General features: G+C 39.3%; 1 protein-coding gene across 1 annotated transcript in view; it reads left to right on the plus strand.

Annotated features, from left to right (window-relative positions):
- PLEKHD1 (pleckstrin homology and coiled-coil domain containing D1) overlaps window positions 1-25111 on the plus strand; it is a 39427-nt gene that overhangs the window by 4889 nt on the left and 9427 nt on the right. Inside the window, exons 2-7 of the mRNA XM_001378654.4 lie at window positions 6897-6990; window positions 7784-7873; window positions 8587-8663; window positions 9959-10050; window positions 10969-11021; window positions 16498-16592. Coding sequence (XP_001378691.2) covers window positions 6897-6990; window positions 7784-7873; window positions 8587-8663; window positions 9959-10050; window positions 10969-11021; window positions 16498-16592 — 501 coding nt within the window. The remainder of the gene's footprint in view (window positions 1-6896; window positions 6991-7783; window positions 7874-8586; window positions 8664-9958; window positions 10051-10968; window positions 11022-16497; window positions 16593-25111) is intronic.

The following is a 25111-nucleotide window of genomic DNA, read 5'->3' on the forward strand; positions in this document are numbered from 1 at the left end:
CCTTCCACTTTGAGAATTACATTCTGATTATTTCACTGTTTTTGGTCACACAGTTAATATTGCTAGGGAAAGTCCCTTGGAACCCTCCAGGGTAAAAGAATCTGCTACCCCAGGTTTCCTAGAGGGATTAGCAAAGAGAACTAAAGCAAGGAAAGAATTAATACCTCCCAGTTATTTGTAGGGTTAAATCCCAGGAGCTGCTGGTCCTTTGAGCTCCTTAGAGGATCCTGGAAAGAATGTGACACAATTCTTGAACTCTCTAGTTGCTATTGTTATGATTAAAATTCTCTGGAAACTGTATATTAGTTTATAAATATTTATTAGTAAAAGGGAGGGGGGAGAAAAGGGGATAGGGGAGAGAGAGAGAGAGAGAGAGAGAGAGAGAGAGAGAGAGAGAGAGAGAGAGAGAGAGAACAAGAGAGAACCACATGTAATCTGCTCCTAATTAATCTCAGTTTACCACACTCCCCCTGTCAACAAAAGGTCGATCAGCTGGGAAAAAAAGCCCTAAAAAAAGACTAAGTGCCATCTCCATTCCCTTTCTTATAAGGCCAGTGAGATTACTCTTTGGGCAGACTTGACCTCAGTCCATGGATGCCAAGAATCATGCAGGACTTGAAGCCAGATTCTTCCAGAAGTCAGGGAGTCACAAGACTTCTAGCATCCTCCCATAGTGCACTCTTGTGCCCAGACAAAGAGTGGGGCTGATAATGATAATCACAATGGGTTTTCCAATGAAATAAGGGGCTACAATTAAATTCACACAATCCCCCCCTGATTCTTTGGTGGATTAACATGCTAGTCTGTCTCCCCAATGAATCATCTCATATATGATATCTATACATTTCAGGATTGACTCACCAAAGTGCATATAGGCCCAAAGATATTATACATTTCGTGGTATACAATTTGGGTGATTCTTAACATATTAAAAAATGATTGATAGGTGCACTGACGAGGAACTATTGGGGTATTCTCCTTTTTGGCACAAGGGTCTTACAATCAGGATAAAATAACAAAAGTGGATGGAGGGCCCAATACCTCACAGTTCAATTCATTATACCCCAAAGACTCACTCAGCATCTTATGATGTCTAATTTCTGTGGACATTCTCAATAGCTGTCATTTTTCTAGTCAGTTTGGAATCATGATGCTCCCTACAGCATCTTCTCTAGGAGAGCTGCTTTCCTGATCCATTGGCTGTATCATTCCCTAAAAGTCCTTTAAAAGGATATTGGGGGGGGGCAGCTGAGTAGCTCAGTGGATTGAGAACCAGGTCTAGAGACAGGAGGTCCTAGGTTCAAGTCTGACCTCAGACACTTCCTAGCTGTGTGACCCTGGGCAAGTCACTTAATCCCTATTACCTAGCTCTTACTGCTATTCTGCCTTGGAACAAATACATAGTATTGATTCCAAGATGGAAGGTAAGAGTCTTTAGATAGATAGATAGATAGATAGATAGATAGATAGATAGATAGATAGATAAATGGATAGATAAATAAATGGATGGATGGATGGATGGTTGAATGAATAAATAAAATAAAATAAATGAATGAATAATTATAAATAGACAGACAAACAAACAGATAAATAAATAACAATAAAAAATAAAAGGATCTTAGTCTCTGGACTTTTAGGATAACTTCACAATCCCCTCCTCAGGAAGATAAGATATTGCCCAGGATCTAATCCTAAAATAACCTGATAAAATAATGTTTCCAATGCAGTGAATATTCATTTACAGCAACAATAGATATGATAAAGGATATATGGTTAAGCTATTAGGTTACTGATCTAAGAAGGTGTTACATAATATATGGATCACTTCTCCCAAAAACAAGAGGAGAGAAAAAAATAAAAATTAATTAATTAAAATCATAATAAGTCCCTGATACATATTTAAGGTTCAACAGAAGTAGTTTATTCCTATGAGCATGTAGGTCAGGTACAACAATACTGCTGTTCCCCACCATCTGCCATGACTAAGGAAAGTTGTCATGCCAAAGGGGAAAAAAAAGGACAGAAGTCTGACAAAAAAAAAGGGGGAATGTGGTCCCCTAATCTGATTTCTACTCCATCATAGGGATAGCAAGCCAAATAGGGATGTAGTTCAATCTCGTGTGTTAGAGACTGAAACAGAGAAGGCCAGCCTCATATCTCTCCAAGTCTTTCCTGAGACAGGTCCCCCACCTTGGCACTGACATTTCCCACTCCTACATGGGTTGTATACACCTGTGATCATCTGCTCATCAGCCCTGATCAGTGGCTTGTTAACAGTCCCTTTTCCTGGAATCAGACTCAAACAGTTATAATCCTGTAATAAATTCACACATTGTGTAATTCTCCCATCCTAACTAGCTCTCACATTGTTAGAGTCCAAGCAAGGTTTGCATATAAAGAGCATTATTAACTTTGTGGCATGATGGTGCACAGTGGATAGAGTGCCAGGCCTGGAGTCAGGAAGACTCATCTCCCAGAATCCAATATGACTTCAGACACTAGCTATAGAACCCAGGGCAAGTCACTTAACCCTGTTTGCCTCAGTTTCTTCATCTGTAAAATGAGCTAGAGGAGGAAATGGCAAAATCACCCCAGTATCTTTTCCAAAACAAAACAAAACCCAAATGAGATCACAAAGAGTCAGATACAATTGAAACAAATGAACAACAACAACAGTGGCATGAAGGGCCCTGCTAAAAGTTGATCCCACTCTAAAAATATTTATTCCATTGGTCTATTACTGTGCCTATAATTCTCTCCATTTGGAGTTGGTATTAGGGGTCCCAGAGTCTACTTTTAAAATAAAAAATGTTTTTTGGGGGGAGGAGAGACAACTGGGTGGCTCAGTGGATTGAAAGCCACGCCTAGAGATGGATTCAAATTTGACCTCAGATACTTCCTAGCTATGTGACTCTGGACAAGTCATTTAATCCCCATTCCCTAGTTCTTAGCACTCTTCGACCTTGGAACCAATACACAGTATTGATTCTAGGACAGATGGTATGGGTTTTAAAAAATTGCTTTGAGGGGGTAGTGGTGGTGGTGCAACTGGGTAGCTCAGTGGATTGAGAGCCAGGCTCAGAGAGTCTTGGGTTCAAATCTGACCTCAGGCACTTCCCAGCTGTGTGACCCTGGGCAAGTCACTTAACCCCCATTGCCTAGCCCTTACCACTCTTCTGCCTTGGAGCCAATACACAGTATTGATTCTAAGACAGAAGGGAAAGGCTTATCTATAAATAAACAAACAAATAAACAAATAAATAAACAAATAAACAAATAAATAAACAAACAAACAAATAAATGAATGAATGAATAAATGAATGAATGAATGAATGAATGAATGAATGAATGAATGAATGAATGAATGAATGAATGAATGAATAGTTTCTTTTGGGGAAAGGCAGGCTTTCAGACACTGGCACCTTAATTATATTAGATTTCCTCTCATGTCAGTAACATTGAAAGACAATCTATTGGTATCCCCTGACTATACAAAAATGAGGGAGCATCTTGGCTAGATGTTCTATGTTTATGATTTATGAAAGGATATAGAAGAAAGCTTTCTGGAATTAAAAGGGATAGAGGGAGTAACCACAAGGATAGCATGTATTTCGCAAAGTAAATGTAGTCTCAAAAAGGCCTTTGTGGAATGAGACAAGCAACTGTGTGTGTAACAGGAGGCAGTTTTATAGCAGAAAGGTCACTTAAGAAAGATTTGTATTTGGATTAGCTGTGTGATCTTGGGCAACTCTTCTCAGTTCCTGGACCTGTCAAAAGGTGATAATAACTTCATGGACTTGTGAAACAATGTTTTATAAACTGTAACGCCTGGAGTATGGTAGAAGCTACTAGAATTTGCTCAGGAGAGTCAACTGTTAAATTTTCAGTAGAAGTATTTAAATCATGGAGTAATACAAATTAAGGCTTGGATTGTTTGACTAGAATTAAGAATACTATTGAGAAAATGTTAATAATGCAGATTAAATTTGAAAGTATGTCTGGCATACATTTTTTGTTTCAGAGAGCTGATTGTTAAACCTCTTACCAGTACAGTCCTGTGTAAAGCATTTTTGGTGTACTCCAGGTTTCATGCTGGTCTAGTACTTCTGGTTAGGATTGGAATGAAATGAGATATTTATGAACTATTTAACTGTTAACAAAGGATACTCAACAAGACCCATCAATTTGATTTTTGTTATTTCAGGTACTTTTATTAAGTTTCATCTACAGGACTGTAATTATAACAACTCCAAATGAAATGCAATAAATGCACATCTGCAAATGACCCTGCCACCTCTTGGCACAGACTTTCATCACCCTGTACCTAGACTATTGCAGTAGCCTACTGGTTAGTCTCCCTGCCATAAGTCTCTTTCCAGACAATCCTACAATTAGTGGTCAAATTAATCTTCCTAAAATTCAGATCTGATTGTTAAGCCTCTATTCAATAAATTTCAGTGGCTCCCTATCACATGTATGATCAATTATAAAATCCTCTAATTGGTACCCATCATAAACTACCTCTCCTCCTACCTTCCCAGTTTTCTTAAAATTCATGCCCCACCACATGCTCTTTGATCAAGGCCTCCTTGCTGTCTTTCAATCAAGACACTCCATCTCCCAAATCTGACCATTTCCACTGGCTATTTCCCATGCCTGAGATTCTCTACCTTCTTACCTCCACCTCCTAGCTTCCTTCAAGCCCTGGTTAAAATCCCACCTTCTACAGGAAGCCTTTCCTGATCCCCCTTAATTCTAGTGCCTTTCTTCTATGGATTATATCCAATTTATTTTGTATTTGTCCTGTTTGTATATAGTTATTTGCATGTTATCCTCCCCCATTAGACTCTGAGCTCCTTGAGAACAGGGACAATTGTGCTTTGCCTTTCTATGTATCCCCAGAACTTGATACAGTGCCTGGCACATAGTAGGCCCTTAACAAATATCGATTACTATTGACTCTTTTTTTAATAACTCTTACCTTCTGTCTAAGAATCAATACTAAGTATTAGTTCCAAGGTATAAGAGCAGTAAGGGCTAGGCAATTGGGGTTAAGTGATTTTCTCAGGGTCACACAGCTAGGAAATGTCTGAGATCAAATTTGAACCCAGGACCTCTTGTCTCTAGAGTTGGCTCTCTATCCACTGAGCAACCCAGCTGCTCCTCTTACTATTGACTCTTGACACTGCACTGTTCCACTCTCTTCATCTCTTTATGGAAATAATAATTATAGCTAGTATTTATATAGCAAGGTTTGCAAGGTACTTTACACATCTCATTGCAAATGTATGCTCCCAAAGGGCAGTGGAATGACCTTTTATCCACCAGGCAATAGGGAAGCTGTGCAAATTTGGGTGCCTTAGTTTGTTGAAACAATTCAATCAATCAAGAAGCATTGATTGTTTACTATATTCCAGGCAGTGAACTAAGCCTCGAGGATACACAGAAAAGGCAAAAATTCAGGCCCTGCCTTAAAGTAGTTCTTTCTGATAGTGGAGCACAACATGCAAACAGTTATGTGCATACAAGTCAGACAGAGGAGTTAGAAGGTTGTTGTTGCTGTGCATCCTTGGTTGTTGGATGTTTGTTTGTTTTTTTTAAGAGAACCATTGACATGTCATGACTTGCATGTGAACTGGATTTCAGTTCTGTAGAGTTGCACAAAGTCATCTGCCTCACTCTCTTCCAGAGACACCCAAGTCCAGTGGCAAGGAAAAAGCTAGAGGATAATCTCAGAGAAAGGCACCAAGATGGAGGAGGATAAGAGTGGAAGGATAGACTCCAAAAAGGCTTCCTGTAGATAGTGGGAATTTAGTTGAATCTTGAAAGAAACTAGGGAGGGGAAGCTAGGTCATACAATAAATGACCTACATTCAAATCTAGCCGCAGATATTTCCTGGCTGTGTGACTCTAGGCAAGTCACCTAATCCCAATTTCCAAGCCCTTGCCACTCTTCTATCTTTGAACTGATACTAAGAAAAAACCAGTTGAGTTAAAAAAAAAAAAAAGTACATGTCAGGTCTGGAGGTGGGGGTGGGTCAGGGGACAGGACAGTCAATGCAAAAAGGAAGATGATACATGATGAAGTGTCGTGTTTATTGTTTTTATTGTCACATTGCCAGCACCTAGCTCAGTGACTTTTATGTAAAAGGTAATTAATAAATGTTTATTGAGCTGAATTGAATTTGAAGGATCTCAAATAGAATGGCATTCATCCTAGAAACTGAAGCCAACAAAGAAGTTGGGTCATCAAAAGTAAACAACTAGGACAGGGAGATGTCAATCTCAGGGTTGGCTTTGTGTTATTTTGAGCAACAACTCAGCTACCTTGGCCACAGAATTGTGTTTGGCTGGTATAATTCCTATTTGAATAATAAGCATTCTTATTATTCTTTATCCATGGAAAAGTTAGTGGACCTTCACAAATTTATGAAGTGACTACTATTGAGGGTTAGGGGGGAATATAGAACCAGGAAAAGGTCTTCATCATTCACTGTAGTGTCAACCCTCTTGTGCCCAGGGCACTTTCTTTTCTTTATTTTTTTGATTTAGTCAATTTAGAAAATTATTCCTTGGTTACAAGAATCACATTATTTCCCTCCCTCCCCTCCCCCCACCCCTTCCTGCACCCCACACGCAATTCCACTGGGTATTACATGTGTCCTTGATCAGAACCTATTTCCATGTTGTTGATGTTTGCATTAGGATGTTCATTTAGAGTCTACATACCCAGCCATATCCCCTCGACCCATGTAATCAAGCAGTTGTTTTTCTTCTGTGTTTCTACTCCCACAGTTTTTTCCTCTGAATGTAGATAGTGTTCTTTCTTGGAAATCCCAGGGTACTTTTCTGACTCGCTTTCCTTCTTGTTTGCTTCCCCCTGCTCCCCACTTCAGGTTTTTCATCATCAAAGAGAGTTTTCTGCTTTACTATTCTGAAAGTGAAAAGAAAAACTTTGAAACCAATAAATATTTCAACATCCATCCTAAGGTGAGATTACTAGCCTTTAATGCCTGGAGCTGGGGGGATAGAGTGAGGGAGAAAAGGATCTGGCAAGGACAGTGAAGATACTGTGTCTTGGGCTTTCAAGAATAGCATTGATTAAAAATAAGGATAATGTGCTCTTACTGAAGCTTTGAAAAACTAGTAGCCTTTTCCAGAGACTGTGTCCTGCTGTGTTGTATTTGGATAGGAAAATTAAAAAGGTTACTATGGGTAAAGTAGACTTGAGTCTTAGGTAGGATGAGATCAGAGAAGTCATGGAATCTCTGGAGTCTAATCTAAGGATCAGACTGGTTCAGCCAAACCCTTCTGAGAAAGGGGATTTGGATGTGGGGGGTGCATCTGGGTGGCATCTGGGTGGCTCAGTGGATTGAGAGCCAAGCCTCAAGATGGGAGGTCCTGGATTCAAATTTGGCCTCAGACACTTCCTAGCTGTGTGACTCTGGACAAGTCACTTAACTCCCAGTGCCTAGCCCTTATCACTCTTCTGCCTTGGAACCAATACATAGTATTGATTCTAAAACGGAAGGTAAGGGTTTAAGAAATTAAAATTTTAAACTTAAAAAAGGGATTTGAGCAGGGAGCCACAAAAGGATATATTAAACTTCTCACTCAGGTCCCCTTCCCTCTGTTATCAACAACTCCAAACCTCTGCCCCAGCACCCCTCTATCTGTTTTCTAATCTGGGCTCCTCAGGGCAGGGTAATGTATTTAGCAAGATGATCCCAATCAGTCCAAATTCCAGGCTGAGGTGGATCATATATTCTGGTTGTCCCTTCAGGGTGTCATACCTCTAGGGGGCTGTCTTGTGGAAGCCAAAGAAGAACCCAATATGCCCTATGCCATGAAGATCTCTCACCAAGATTTCCATGTGAGTAAAGCTCCCTGGCTTCTGAGGCTAGGGAATATAAGCAGACCGACTGTGCCCCACTCCTTTACTCCCATGATGTATAGATCAGGAGCAGCTCAGGCAATGCCATTCACCTCCTTCCCCTCAAAAGCTTCCCAAGGAGTTTGTGACTCATCAATTCCATCTTTGATCATCCTCAGCTGAGATTCACTGAGGACTATCAGTAGATGAAAGAAAGGGCTATAATATTCTCATCCTCTTCCTTCCTTGGGATGCCATGCATTTCCAGCCTTGTCCCCGAGTCATCTTGGGGATGGACAACATTATCAAAATTCCACTTTTTGATAGTTGTGGAAAAATGTAGGTGACGGTCAAAGGGAATTTATTGCACACATATGCCTCGGACAAGAAGGGTCACGTGTTGGTCTCTGCCCATGGGAGAACTCTTAAGGCTTAGCTGTGTGAGAGTAGATGAAGATTGTTAGGTTTTGGAGGGTGGTATTTACATAGACCTGAGGTCTTGTGGGAAGGCATAGGCTACACGCAGGAACAGTCTCTTCTGTCAAGAGGGTACTTGCTCTGTAAGTGTTTGACTACTGTCCCCCACACCAGTACAGAAGAGGGGAGAGCTAGGAGAGGAGACGATGACACTAAGCTTCTCTGATGTGCACGACAAGTGCACACATGTGCCAAACCCGATGTCTTCCTCTGCCCTTGCTTTGTTGTTCCCTCAGGGCAACATCGTGCTGGCTGCAGAGTCAGAATTTGAACAGATCCAGTGGCTAGAGATGTTGCGAGAGTCTGGCAAAGTGTAAGTGTCTGGGACTGTGGAGGAAGAGGGTGTCCAGGCAGGGGAGGTGGGAGGTGGCAGCTCCAGGGGAGGAAAGGCAGAAGACCTTGTGGAAGAGGAGTTGGGATCTGACTATTTGGGCTGACTGTTTGACCTGGTCTCCCTACCACTCATGACTCCACCAAGTGGTCCTGGGTCCCACAGGAAGCTGGAGAAGTTGGGTGTTGTAGATGGAAATGGAAGCCATGGGGAAGAGATTAAAAAAAAAAAACTCCTCAGAGAGGAGAAGATACAGGAAGAATTGGAGGTATAGCAGGAAGTAGAAGATTCTTTTCTCTTGCGATTCAATGGACTTCCAGAAGCCTTAGCTCTCAAAGACTCTAGATATCAGAGCTGAGCGATGTTTTATCTGAACATAGCTTTCAACCCTTCTGAACTGATACAGCTGCCTTCTGAATCCATGGATAAAGAGACATAATTAGAACTTTACATATATATATAAAAATATATATATGTATGTATGTATGTCTAAAATTTACCTCTAGCCATGATCAAAAATGATTCTTGGAACAAATGGTATAAAAGATGGCTCTAGTTTAGGGAGGTAAGGAAGGGATTAGATCCTGGTATACTCACCGTCACTGCTGTTTGGAGGGGAGTGGGAACAGACAGTAATCATGAGATTCAAGCATGGAACATTTTCTAGGGAAGTAGGAGTGAGAGGTAGTTTACTAACTACATCATACTTTTGGCAGCTTAGTATGCTAATTATTTTTGCTATACCTTATGTTTACCTTTTGTACCTTAAGACAAAGTTACCCAACCCTTATTTGGCTTTAGGGTTGAATCTATGGGACAACTAGGGTTAGTGCTTTATAAATCAAATGCTCCAGGCCATAGAATGCTCCCTAACCCCAAGAGAGTCCTCTCCTCTCTGGCATTCTTAGAGTCAAAACAACCTGCAAGCTTCCAAGTCTATCTTCATTCAAATTTCCAGTCCTAAATCATCACCACTCAGGTCAGAGTCAGCCTGAGAAAGAATTTAACTACAATGTCTTAAAGTTTTAGTATAGTTTGCTCTGCATTTGTTTGTAGCAACAGTGCCACAGATTTATCATCTGTTACCATTATGGATCCAAATTCATCCCAGTTCCCTAGGTGCTGAATAAAATATATAGAAGACAACAGCTCTTGCCATTGGCAATATAGTATTCCAAAGGAAATAGGGTGGCCATATGCAAAGCATGCCTTTTTTTAAACATCCTTGGGCTTGTTCCTTTTTGTTTTGTCCTTTCTCATTTGCTCTTCCTCCTTAGAACTTGGAAGAACGCCCAGCTGGGAGAAGCCATGATCAAGAGTCTAGAGACCCAGGGTCTGCAGTTGGCCAAGGAGAAGCAAGAATATTTAGGTGATGCATTGATTTATGATAATGTTTTGAGGCTGGATTGTTTCCCATAACTGCAGTAAGTTGTAATCAGGGCATTTTGCATTTGGTGTATATTTGGTATGGAAGTAATGGCAGACTATAGTTTGGCCAATATGGGCAAGCCCAAGGACCAGTCTTTAACTTGGAGCACATTGAAGTATTTTGAGATGTCATCTTTAACCTCCAAACAGAGACAATTTCCCTTGTTTTTGCAATACAAGTAGGAAAAAGGACCCTACCCTTGTATAGGTGTTTAAGGCCTATTTTAGGATCTAGTCACATGGTTTAAGATCCGCATGTAAAGGCTTCCAACAAGAATCTATCTTTGTATGACCCCAAACAAGTCATTTAACCTTCCTGTGCCTCAGTTCCCTCATCTGTAAAATGAGGATAATAATATTACCCACCCCCCATGGTTGTCATGAGAATCAAGTGGGTTAACATATGTAAAGCATTTCTTAAACACTATATAAATGCTAACTATTGTTATTGTTAATATTTATCCAGGGAAGAAGAAAGACTTGGGCCCTTCTCAATGGTTCACCTAACTCCACCACATTCCCTGTTAGCAGTCTCAAAGAGTGATGGTTAGATCTATTTCCCACTCTTCCTCCCTGGAATAAAACAGAGACAATAAAGAAAAATAAGAGAATATTCTCAATGCCAGGGTCAAATGGGCTATTCAAGGAAATTGGTTAGTCATCTGGCTATGATGACCATAAAGATTCATAGACACCTTCTCCAGGACATTGAAGAGGCAAAATGAAGGTCTCCTTCCCCTTTAGATCCTGTAATCCTATATTTGCCTCTGGGGCCAATCCTTAGACACCATGAATACCTTACCTTTGTTTGGAAGTATGTGTGTATTTTTGTCATATGTACATGTGCTTGCTTTGGCAGACAAACTGATGGAAGAAACAGAAGAGCTGTGTCTTCAGAGAGAGCAGAGAGAGGTACGTGACTTCTGTAGTTATGTGAAATCCTACCCTCTCTCTCTTAAGCCTCTTAGTTTGTGAAGGCCTCTGGTACAAAGCTCAAAGCTTCCAGGTGGGAAAGTAGTCACATGAAAGAACTGTGGTCAAAATAACTTTTAGCCCTCCTTAGCAGAATATATTAGAGACACAGCACTCTCATTTTATTTTTATTAACTACTTGGGAGATAGGACATGGAGTGGGGATGGAGAACAACCAGATGTAGACTACCATGGAATGGGCTAGTTTGAGAGGTAGTGAGATCTCTATCATTAGAGGTATTAAAGTAGAAACAAAGTCATCCATTTGACAAATTTTTATTGAATGACCAATATGTTCAAGGCATTATAGGGAAAGGAAGGAAGGAAAGAAGGAAGGAAGGAAAGAAGGAAGGAAGGAATGAAGGAAGGAAGGAAGGAAGGAAGGAAGGAAGGAAGGAAGGAAGGAAGGAAGGAAGGAAGGAAGGAAGGAAGGAATGAAGGAAGGAAGGAAGGAAGGAAGAAATAAAATACATCCATAAATAATTATAATAAAAGGAAGAATGTAAAAGTGCATTAAGAGAGACACAAAGGGCTGTGATCATTCAGATGAGGGAAGGATTACCTCCAACTATGGATTTCTGGGAAGGACTCATGGGGAAGATGACATTTGAGCTGAATGATAAACTGCATGGTATGTCACAGGGAAAATTCTTGCACTAGAAAGAAGATTGGTTCCAAATGGTTTCCAAGGTACTTCTGACTCTTACCTTCTAGGATGCAGTTCGGAGAACAACCAGGCATTTATCTGTGGAGTAAAAGGAGACCTCTACAAAATCTATTGCCAACCACCCCTAGAAACTGCCAAATTCCCTCTGGAGGTTATTCAAACCAGGTGGGAAGGCTCATTAGCACCATCTTGCAAGTGGTGTCACTGAGGGATGGGGCTTTCAAGTCATTGGTAGGAGGCATCAGTGATTGGAGGTCTCCATTGCTGTTTTCTTTCCTTTCTCCTCTATTTCCTCCCCACTCTCTCTAAAAGAGAATGTCTGTCTTGACCAACCCCCTTTAGGTTCAGCCTTTAGTTGACTAATATTAACTCCTTACCCAATCTCGTTTGTTTCTGAGTTAAGATGGCTTTGGGAGGGAGGTACCACCCAATTTTCAGATAATGCCCCCCATGCTGAGTTTTGAAACAGGCAGCTGATGGTACAGTAGAGAGAGTTCTGGGCCTGGAGTCAGGAAGACCTGAATTTCAATCCAGCCTCAAACACTTAATAGCTATGTAATTCTGGACAAGTTATTTAATTCCTGTTTGTCTCAGTTTCCTCAACTATAAAATGGAGATAATAATAATAGCAGCTACCTCATGGGGTTTTTGTGAGGATCCAAAATCACTTAGCACAGTGCCTGGCACATGGTATGAGCTTTATAATATATATTTATATATTTATAAATGCTTATTCCCTTCCCTCCCTCCCTTCTTGTGGTAAAGAAGCCAGTCATCGAATAGATTAGTGGTAGCCCAACAAGCAGGTGTGTGTGGTACAGACATCTTGGCAGGAAGAGAGACAGCCTTATCTATCAGAACCACAAAATCTGGGGCAGCAGCAGGCTAGAGGAAAATTTAGACAAAACATCTAGGACTCATGCCATAGAATGAGGGCAGCAGTGGCCCATTTCAGAAAGGCCCCATTTAAAGACATATTGCACCAAATGAGAACTGTCTGATATGAACTACTCATTCTGTAGTCCTAGAATATCAAGTGTATTAACCCTAGGTCCAGATGGTGTCACAGTAGGTTCTAAGTTCACTTATCCTGGGGCAGGAAAGATGAATAGAACTTTCCTTGTTTATATCCCCTTGGAGACAGCAGTCTCTAGATTTATATCCAGAATACTGAGGCAGGGTTCAATTCCTTCTTCTATCACTGAGTCCCATGAACAAGTAACCCAATTTTTCTACCTACAAAATAGGTATAATAAAAATTTCCCCTCCTCAATTACGAGAATTATGGACATTGGCAAATTTGTTGTAAAGTGCTTTGCATCTTAGAAAGAGCTCTTTGAGTCAGAGATTAATTTTATTTCTCCTTTGTATTAAAAAAAAAAATTCCTAGCAAAGAGCTTGGCATATAAAAGGTATTTTGAAAATGCATGTTGAGGGAATGACTGAACAAATGATGATTCCCTTCCTTAACATTATTCTTATACTCCATTTATATATGTGCTTACATGCATAATGTTCCTTTACATAACAAGAAACTGGCAAATAGCATGCATGGGAGATTGAGCTGAGGGCAGATGTGCTTAGAACTATAAGACTAGAGACAGCTATGTAGCACAGTGGATAGAACACCAGGACTAGAGTTGGGAGGACCTGAGTTCAAATGTAACCTCAGACATTTCCTAGCTGTGTGACCCTAAGCAAGTCACTTAACCCCAATTGCCTATCCCTTACCGCTCTTCTGACTTAGAGTAAATACTTGATATTGATTCTCAGACAAAAGAAGGTAAGAGTTAAAAAAAAAAAGAATGGAATGAGATAAAGACATAGGAAGTAGGAGAGGGAAAAGCACTGGACTTGGAGTAGAGACTTGGATTTGTTGGACATCCTTTTCTACCTCAGTAAAATGAGTCAGCACTGCTTACACCATAAGACTGTCATGGAGAAAAGGGCTTTGTAAATCCTAAAGTGCCATAGGAATGTGATTTTTTAATACTCTGCCCATCCTTGAATTTAGAAGATTTCTGGAATCCCTGCCATCACTTCTGTGAACCATTAGTATGTCAAGAAACGTTCACAATCTGCATTCCTTCTCTTTCACCAAAATGGCAGTGTTAGCTTTTCAGTTTCTTCATGAAGGCTTGCCATTGTTGAAGTCAATCAGTCAATATACATTTATTCAGTACCTACTATGTTCCAGACACTTTGCTAAGTGCTGAGGATACAGAGAAAGACAAAAGCGGGAAGCAAGGTGTTCACATGCTAAATGAAGAAATAACAAATAAAAAGCTATATAGGTCCACACCCAGAGAAAGAACTGTGGGAGTAGAAACACAGAACTGTGTTTGATCAACTGCTTGATCATATAGATTGAAGAGGATATGATTGGGGATGAAAACTCTAAGTGATCACCCTAGTGCAAATATTAATAATATGGAAATAGGTCTTGATCAATGACACATATAAAACCAGTTGGCTATGGGAGGGAGGAGGAGAAGGAGGAGGATAGGGAGCAGGGGAGGGAGCAGGGGAGGGAAAGAACATGAATCATGTAACCGTGGGAAAATATTCTAAATTAATTAAGTAAATTATTTTTTTAAAGCTATATAGGAACAAACAATATATAAGGTAAATTGGAGATCATTAATAGAGGGAAGACTCTAGAATGAGAAGGAATCAAAAGATAGGAGCAAACACTGAATAATCTCCCCAAATACACATAGATAAATAGAGGGATTGAAAGCCTCCAAGCAGGAGGGATCTCATCACATTTAGAATCTTAAAATCTTGGAGCTGGCAAGAACCTTCGAGGTTTTCTAGTCCAATCTTCATGATGCAAGAATGAACTTTGTAAAATGGGAATAAGACTGTGCTGTTCTTATCTCATGGAATTCATAGTCTCTGGATTTAAAGCTAGATCTTAGAGATTATCTAGGTCAACTGTCTCAATTAACTAATGAAGAAACTGAAATTCAAAAAAGTTAAGGGATGCATTTGCCCATGATCTCAAAGGCAGGAAACAGCAGATCCAAGACTCCAACCATGATTATAATTTAAAACACTATAAGAAAGAAAGTTACAGGTAAGTCCCAATTAGTGAGAGTAATAAATCTCCTGAAGTGGTTGCATTAGAATTAGGATTACATTTCCCTCTGGACTGGAACTAACCGGCATGATGTTTTATATAATTTCAACTTTGAATAGTGTGAATTTGAATGCATGTGGCCACTTCAGGGGAGTCATTATTTTATTATTCAATATTTATTAATAATGAAGGATTACCTGAACTGTCCCCTCTTTTATCCTCTTGACAACCTTGAAAATTTCCAGTAACGGGGATTTCATTATCACCTAAAGGAACTCATTCCATAGTCAGAATAGCTGTGTCGGTAGATTTCCATTATGATCTAGGCTAGTTTCACATTTTGATTTTCAAAGATTTGGCCACTTTGTGACCATAGGGGGGTCACAAAGGCTCCAGGTGAGGTGATAATTGAGGAAAGATGCAAAATCTTCATTTTTCCTCCTTCTCAATCACACACACACACAATTTAACAATGTACTAGATAAGAGAGAAAGATTTACAAACTAGAGTTTGAAAAGGAACATTATTTGAGGGAGTTGCCTCTTCAGAGCAAGGAAATTAGAGGAAGTAGGGAACTGAATAGTTATACTAGCTAAGACTAAGTTTACCTTAGGACAAAAGCTAGTCATTATTTTATGATCAGTTCAATCAATAAGCATTTATTAAGTGGCAAGTATGTGACAAGAACTACTGGGGAATTTGTTGTTCAGTCCTTCAATTGTATCTGACTCTCCATGATCTTGTGGACCATATTGTCAATGGGGTTTTCTTGGCAAGGATACTGGGTTGCCATTTCCCTTTCCAGTGAATTAAGGCAAAGGATAAGTGACATCCATTGTCACATAGCTCTCAAGTGTCTGAGGTCATATTTGAACACAGGGCTTCCTCACTCCAGACCCAAAACTCACTCTGTCCACTGAGCAACCTGTTAGGCAAGTTAACTATGGTGCAATTAAAATGATCTCAAGAGACTGATTTTCCTTAATTTTAAAGTAATTTTGTTAATTGACCAGTCAAGGCAACCTAATTGTGGTCAAATGATTCTCTCATTCATCATAAGACAAATGAAAGCTCCTGGCCCAAGTACCTAATATACATTTTAGGGAGTTCATTATCAGCTCCTCCCTTGAACATCTCAAGACATCTTTAATTGGTAATAGCTAATTAGGAGGGGTCCATTAGACCTGCAGCCCTTCCCCAAACTGACAGGAAGGTTTGCATATCTGAAAAAAAAAAGTGTTATTATAGAATTTTTCCTATTAGCCAATCCATGAAAGGACCACATTCCTTAGGATAAAGAGGATGCAAAAATTGTCCCTAATGTAGCCTTTAGAGTACAGAACTGTCTGTGGCCAGATCTGAACCTAGGCTTGAACCTCCCATAATCTAGGATTGGCTCTCTATCCATTGAGTCACCTAGCTGCCCCCTGTTGTTTATTTTTAATAAATGGCAGTTAACTGACTGCCTGAAAGTCAGAGACCAAGAAGGAATGATCCAACTTGATGGCAAGTCAATTGTGACGGTATCATTTCTCTTCATGGAAAGTTCTCTAGCTCCTGAGTTGGTGATATCGCACAGAGAGCCCATCTCTTGCTCCTGGTGGATCAAAGGACACAAGATTTGGGTTGGATCTTGTTGAGAATTTCCCCTCTCTGTCTGTTTTCAGGAGCTTGAGCGACTCAACCAGATCCTAGAGGCTGAGAAGCAACAGTTTGAGGAAGTGGTCCAGGAGCTGAGGATGGAGCAGGAACAAATCAAGAGGTATTGATGCCCAAGGTGTTGGAGAGGGAACCTGCCCCAAAAGGAGGGGGAAGAGGGAGCAAGGGAGGCGGGTCCCCACACGGGTGGCCTAAAGCATTCAGATTCTAGACAGAGCAACTGACCTACTTCCTCATGGCTTCATAGATGACTAAGGCACAAAGTCTCTCATTGGTCATCTATGGTATCCTTTTATTTTGTAGATGGAGATTTAGGAGGATATGTTTGAAATAACTGAATATTCCCTATTTCTTAATTATCTCTCTTAAAATAGGAGAAAGAAAAAATAGGAGCAAGAATAAATACATTAATTTGTAGGCAGGACTCTTAACTATACTATTTGAGGATACCCAAGTCTGAGCTATTAAGTTCATAGGTCTTAAAGATGAAAGAGGCCTTATAGATCTTATCTTCAGCCCTCTATTTAGACAAGAGGAAACCAAGGCTCACAGCAGTTAAGATGCTTTCTCAAGTTCACACAGGCAGTGAAGAGCAAAGTAGAAATTCCAACTTGCATTCCCTTTAAAAAAGCAATAGAGAACAGGGCAGCTAGGTGGCTCAGTGGATTGAGAGTCAGGCCTAGAGATGGGAGGTCCTAGGTTCAAATTTGACCTCAGAAACTTCCTAGCTGTGTGACCCTGGACAAGTCATTTAACCCCCATTGCTTAGCCCTTACCACTCTTCTGCCTGGAAACCAATACTCAGTATTGATCCCAAGACAAAAAGTAAGAATTTAAAAATAAATAAAATAAAAATAAAAACAATAGGCAGGGGTGGAGGGGGCCATCTAGGTAGCTCAGTGGATTAGGAGCCAGACTTAGAGATGGGAGGTCCCAGGTTCAAATCTAGTTCAAATCAAATCACTTAACCCAAATTTCCTAGCCCTTACTGCTCTTCTGCCTTGGAATTAATACACAGTATTGATTCTAGGACAGAAGGTAAGAATTTTATTTAAAAAATAAAAATGTGTTTTAAATAGTACTCATTCTACTCTATCTGCCAACTAGTTATATGCTTATTGCCCCATAACTATTTTCAGAATCTTACTAGTGCAGATTTCCTACATCCAACTGTCTACTTAGTTCTTTTTCATTTCCAAAACTATATCCCATATATTTATTTTAATTTCATTTTTTACCAATTACATGTAATAATTCATTTCCACATAAGTTTTCTGAAGTTATATGATCCAAATTGTCTCCCTCGTTCCCTTCATACTTCCAGAGTTGGCAAGCAATTCAATCTGAGTTATACATATATTATAATGCAAAACATATTTTCATATTTTTCCATTTTATAAGTGACTAATTTTATAAAACCAAAATCCCCAAACATATACCCAAATAAACAACTGAAAAATCATATGCTTTGATCTGCATTCCAACTCCAACAGTTCTTTCTCTGGAGATGGATAGCATTCTTTGTCATACATCCCTCAGAATTGTTCTAGATTGTTGTATTGCTGATAGTAGCTAAGTCTAACTCATTTGATCAGTCCACAAAATTGCTGTTACTTGTACAATGTTTTCCTGGTTCTGCTTATTTCACTCTGAGTCAGTTCACATAGGTCTTTCCAGCTCTTTCTAAAATCATCCTGTTCATCATTCCTTACAGCACAATAGTATTCATTTGATGAACTGCTTGATTTCTATAAGAACTGAGAAGACCTACATGAACTGATGCAAAGTGAAACAGTGTGGGACAATCAAATGTGATTGACTTTGCTACTAATACCAATGCAATGATACAGGACAACTTTGAGGGTCTTTAAGAAAGAATGCTATCCACATCTAAAGAAATAACTATAGGAGTAGAAATCCAGAAGAAAACACGTGATTTATCACTTGTTTACATGGGTATATGATTTAGGATTTTGTTTTTAAAAATTAATCCATTACAAAAATGAATACTATGGAAATAGGATTTGAGTGATAATATATATAACCAAGTAAAATTGCTTGTCAACTCTGGTGTGGGGAGGAAAAGGGGAGGGAGACAAGAAGAATAGTGTAACCATGGGGAAAAAATTTTTTAAAACAATAGTATTCCATCATCATCATATACCATAATTTGTTCAGCCATTCCCAAATCAATGAACATCCTTTTAGTTTCCAATTTTTACCACCACAAAAAGTAACAGCTATAAATATTTTTGTACAACTTGGTCCTTTCCCATTTTTTTTACCTCTTTGAAATAAAGATCCAGTAGTGGTATTACTAAGTCAAAGAGTATGCATTGTTTTATAGCCCTTTTGAGATAATTCCAAATTATCCTCCAGAATGGTCAGGCAGTTCACAACTCCACCAACAATGCATTAGTGTCCCAATTTTGCCACATCCCCAGCAACATTTATCATTTTCCTTTACTGTCCCATTAGCCAATCTAAAAAGTGTAAGGTGGTACCTCAGAGTTGTTTTAATTTTCATTTCTAATCAAGAGGGATTCAGAACATTTTTTCATATGATCATTGATAGTTTTGTATATCTCATATATTTATAACCATTAACTTGGAGCTTACATGTTTGTTTCAAGAACCTTGAGACTAAGGCTAGAAGTTCAGCCTCTCTCCTCCTTATAAGAAAGCAGGAAAATCAGGAATTACCTAGAGCAAAGGGATGATGTCAGAGAGAGAAAGAGGAAAATCCAAGGGAATTGGAGGGTCAGGCAGGGGCTCCAAAAATCCACTGAGGCAAGTAAAGACATGGGAGAGAGTTACTAGCCTAGAGCTGATGTACTGAGTTTTATCATACTTCCAAAAGGAATAAGAAATATTATTTCATGGGGTATATCTGATCATCACTTATAGGTAGCTAAGTGGTGGTATTGTTCACTAATGTCTGACCATGACTCCATTTGGGGTTTTATTGGCAAAGATACTGAAGTTGTTTGCCATTTGGTTTGCCATTTTCTTTTCTAGCTCATTTTACAGATGAGGAAACTGAGGCAAACAGTATGAAGTGACTTGTCCAGGGTCACCCAGCTAGTACATGTCTAAGACTGGATTTGAACTTAGGAAGATGAATATCCACTGTGCCACCTAGATGCCTGTAGTAGTGTAGAGGAAAGAATGCTGAGCCTAGGGTCAGAAAGACCTGATTTCAAATCTGGCATCAGATATTTAGCCTCTGCCTGTAAGGGGTAAATTTAGAGGGTTTTGACTGAAATATAAATTTAGTTGGTCACCAGGGATTAATTCAAAACCCAATAAAAATACTCAAGTCAGTTTGGGAGTTTTATGGTGATTTAATTAATATAGAGGGAAGGAATTAAGAAGTGAGGGGGGAAAGGGTATAAGATTTCTCCAGCCTAGCCTGAGCCATGGGGAGTTCAGAGACCTTCTAGCCATGAGGCCTCTTCTGAGATGAGGGGCCTCCTAGGAGATTGGTGTTTTTAGGAAAACAAAAGGGAAAAAAAATCAGCCTAAACTCCAAGAGAACTCAGTGAAGATGCCTCACCTGAACTAGGCTACTAAGCTTCTCCTAGTAGAGTATCAAGAACACTCACTGTTAAACCCAGACAATAGCTGCAGCCACGCCAAGATGCCAAGACACCCAGCACACTGCCACCAGCCACCTCTCTGCCACAAGAGCCAGAGCCACCTCTCCACAGAAAAGAGACCAAAGAGAGGAAGTGACGCGATATATAGACTTTTTTTACATCACTTTCCTGCATTTCACATGTACCAATGGTAGTTTAAGCTTGACTTAGGACAGCCCAGGGGGTCTGTCAGTTGTTGCTGACTTGTCATTTGCTAGCACATGTCTGTCATAGGCCATCCTTCTCAACACTTAATCCTTAAGTAGGGGTGTAGACGTTCCTGTTTTGTTAGACTAAGCAGGGTGGAGTAAATCTAAAATTCACATGCCTCGGGTTCCTCAACTATAAAATAGGAACCATAATAATACATACCTTGACACACAATGAAAATTATTATAGCTTCTAGATCACCACCAGTTGTCACAGATGAATTCTACAGAGATCTTAATAAGACCCTCCATATTAAAATTATACACACTGATGACATCAATGCAAATGTGGGGAAAAGTAGAAATAGAAGTTCACTGGAGCAGCTGAAATGGGCTTTCAGAGCAGATTTTTAACATTTTCAGTGTGTGCATCTCTACTTAGGAATTCAGCAAATGCTACAGGCCAAGATTTGATTTATTGTCATGTTGATTGTGCCCCCCCCCCTTTTTTTTAAGAACCTAGTTGCTAAATATTTACTAGCACATCTCTGGACAGAAATATGTGGAAAAATATGGATCAAGAGAAATAAAAGAGAGATATCAAAGACTTGCAGACTATACGAAGCCTCATACATCTATATTAGAAATATTTTCTTTTTAAAAAATTGCTTACTCAGTGGATAGAGAGCTAGGCCTGGAAATGGGAAGTCCTAGGTTCAAATCTGGCCTCAGACACTTCCGAGCTATGTGATTCTGGGCAAGTTGCTTAACCTCAGTTGCCTCGCCTTTATTGCTCTTCTGCCTTAGAACCAATTGATTCTAAGATGGAAGGTAAGAGTTTTTAAAAAATGATATGGCACTGGACATGGAAAGCACCAAATAATATAAAAATAATTAAATTAATATTTTAAAGACCTCATATGCAACAAAGGAGTTGAATCAACTGCCTTTATCCAGTTAAAATATCAATTTATCTACAGTAAGATCAGAATTTGGAATAAATAAAAAGAAAGATCAGTCATGAGAAAAAGATAAATCCAGTGTTAATATTTGTCCTTGAATTATTTAAGCAAACTATTGAAAATAAAAATTGGGAACCAGATAACAGAACTGATATCTATATCTAGGATAATAATTTCAGCCATAAGTTGAACAAATTTAAATTTAAATTAAACAGGAAGGCCCAGAGAGCTCAGAAAGCATCTTAGTAAACACCTGACCATATGTCAAATGCAGAGATGACTACCAAGACAACATGGATGGGATCAGAATATGAAAAATCTTACAAAGAAAGATAATTGACAGAGATGAATAATAATGTCTCATAAAACAGAAAGTAACAGTGGAGGATAAAACTATTTTAAAGAAAAAGTGGCAAGATAGCTAACAAAGCCAAGTCATCTGAAGGGTAACCAAGGATGAAATTGGAAAGTGGAATAAAACAAAAGAAAAATGGAAACGATTTGCAAAAGCCATTTCAACCAACTGCTTTCTCAAATGAGGACGATGGAATCACCACCTTTGGAATTTAACTTTACAGTCCCTGAAGTCCTTATAAAGGAAGCAGAAATAGCACTAAAGGAACAAAGCCTGGAAAAAGTATATATAGAGGAGATGTGTACTAGAAGAAATGCAATTGAGAGATGGATACAAAGTGTATCTGAAGGAGGGGAACATATCAGATAGATATAGGGAAAATCTCAAATGTTATTAATACCAATGTAAGAGCAATTTGGCACGTGTATGGAGTGCCTAGATCAGTAGAAAGGCTAAGCATCTAAAAGTTAACTTAATAGCATTAGTCTCTGTAGGAATTGTATTGAGTTTACTCTTCCTAGAGATCAAAGTGGTGGAGGGAAGAGAGGGCTCCCAGGAGTTAAGATAGGGAATGAGGTTTGCACTTTGTTCTTGCTGTGTTGATACTGGAGCTGATGGACACTTCCAACTCTAAGGCAACCAACCATAAAGCCCTGAGGGGTAGATGTATCTGCTTGGATCTGAATGTCAGAACACACTTACTAAATGTGGTGCCTCATCTGGGATCGGATTCTTCAACACTGTGCATTCATTTTTTGATACCTTAGTTTACAAAATCCTAAGGAGATTGTCAATTTTTTTAAAAAATAGTCTGTCTTTTTACAGTTGGTTTTTCTGGTATGTGTTCTGCTACAAGTCAACCTCATTTGAGATGATTTTCCAAACTTTAGCATTTGTTGATTCGTTCAATAATTAAGTACTGCTACTTACTATATTACGGAATCCTTATTGCTACTGGGTCTAATGTATAAGTATAGAGTTTGGATTATTAAATGTTGGTGCCTACCAACATGTTCATTTTTTCTTGTTTAATTTAAACAAACCTAGAATGCATATTTATTGTGAGAGCTGTATGCCCAGCAAGTCCACAGGATGAGGTTTGCTCGTGTGCCTAAAAACCCCAAGTAATCAATTCTTTGTGCTTTTCTCTGAAGCTGAACCCATCTTTGGAACTTGTTGGACCTTGTATTGCTATATTCTCTAACTCAACCTACATATCCTTTTATTGGGTGAGTTTGGAGTTCAGGAGAACTGCCCTTGTAATGACAGGGATTCTCTGGTGGGGAATTTCAGGCGATCTTTGGAATAAGGACCCGTAGAAAATTTGTGTAGACCTCTAAGGGGGATTGCCTACAGTACAGGGACTCCCAAAGGAATTTTGGTGTGCCTTGTATAGAAAGGTATTCTTAGAAAATTACTTTCCTTCCTTTATATAAGAAAGGAGGGACAGCTAGGTGGCTCATTGGATAGAGAGGTCCTCAGCTCAAATCTGGCCTCGGGCAGGTACTTCCTAGCTGTGTGACTCTGGGAAAGTCATTTAACCCTCACGGCCTAGCCCTTACTGCTCTTCTGACTTAGAACCAATACAAAGTATTGATTCTAAGATGGAAGGTAAATATTTTTTAAAACAACCAAAAGAACATCAATAACCACAAAAATATATACCTACTCTCCCATTTCTACAAGATGTTCTTGAACATCTTCTGTGCATGATTGGAGGGTAATAGCAAAGAATAAGCAGGCTTTCCCAAGCAATATTATTAAACAATTGACCACAGGTTTTTCATCTTACAATTGACTAAAATGTAGGAAGTATAAAGTCCCATTGTGCTCATTGTAGATCATGAAAAACCTTTGGACTCAGTTGAATAAAGTACTGGCTTACAGACTCTTGCAATAAGGTATCTCCTATTCATATATCAGGATCATTTAGGATTTCCTGAAAGATATAACAGCAGAAGTCGTTCTCTTCAATGACCCTCTGATGAGGCATAAAATATGGAGTTGTATTGTATACCTGCCAAAAGTATTGCCACTGTGATGGAGGAAATCCAGAACTGAGTTCAGGTTGCAGAAGAATTCCCAATGGATGGTAATCCTCCACGTGTTCCTTTTTTTAGGCAGCATCATGGCTGATTGTGTCAAGTCCTAAGAAATTGCAGTTTCTTGCAAAAGGAATCACTCACAGGAGTTTGGCTTGTTCAGTCATATAGGAAAGATCAAATGAATAAAGAATGTCTATTACCCAAATTTCAACATGAAAATGAATCAACAACCAGTAGAGCTTGTCCAACAAGATACATAAATAAATTATATATGTGTGTACATATATATATACATATATAATACAGATGGACATTGAGCAGGATCCAAAGTTGAAAAGGAGAAGATTTCTTTTGGGAAATTTAGGGGGGGTGGGGAAACCATTTCTGCTGACTCCTAATTTCCCTTAACAGCAAGGGCCCATCTTTTCAATTACAAACATTTTACCAGCACTGCTGTATGGCAAAGAAACACGTTGTTGCCCTGCTTATAAAGAATTAATAATGAATATTACACAGATGCCAATGGAAAGGGATGTAGTGGTTGTGGGGAGGATGCAACATGGAATGATTGAGAAACTCTGAAGAAGAACAAAACCAACTAAAAGGTGTTATCAGGCAACTGTGTGACAGAAAAAGATGATAGTCACCTGGAGAAAACAAGGAGTGACAGATGTCTGGCTGAAGTCCTCCACTTGTAATCTTTTGATGTCAGGAGAAAGTGAGGAAGGCTTCCAACATGTCAGCCTGACCCCCAGTGGCCAACTTTTGGAAGGAAATAGACAAGAGCTGCCCAGGATAGGTTACAATCTGCATCTTCAGAGGAATTTCTCAATTGATATTACGGTGATCAATATATTGATTATTGTAAACCTGACAGCTATCAATAAGTACCAACATTTCAATATACAAAAAAAAAAAAAGAAACATGACTGTATTTTTTCAAAACTGTGAATGTCTATTAGGTATAGTGTATTTTTTAAGCGTGTTACATTTAACAAGATCACTTTGTTAAAACCTACCACCTTGACCTCATAGGTCCTCAGATAGATACTGAAGTATAATACTGTTGGGGGGGCTTAAATGAATTGAGAGCCAGGCCTGAAGATAGGAGGTCCTGGGTTCAAATGTGGCCTCAGATACTTCCTAGCTGTGTGACCCTGAGCAATTCGCTTAACCCCCATTGCCTAACCCTTACTGGCTTTTCTGCCTTAGAACTAATATACAGTCTTGATTCCAAGACGGGAGCTAAGGGTTTGTTTGTTTTTAAAGCATTGGATAGGGACATAGATAATTTTCTTGAGTATCTATTTGTCTTAACTGGTCCCTGATTTGCCACATTTAAGAACTGTTTGGGGACAAACTGAGTATTTACAGGTAAACTCACACTGGAGGTGTCTCTGAAGCTCCAGATCATGCACAAAGTGTCTAAGGATGCTATAGAATGGGCTTTATTGGTTGTATCAAGATTGTATC

This window comes from Monodelphis domestica, chromosome 1 (assembly GCF_027887165.1).
Source record: "Monodelphis domestica isolate mMonDom1 chromosome 1, mMonDom1.pri, whole genome shotgun sequence".
Classification (NCBI taxonomy): Eukaryota; Metazoa; Chordata; class Mammalia; order Didelphimorphia; family Didelphidae; genus Monodelphis; species Monodelphis domestica.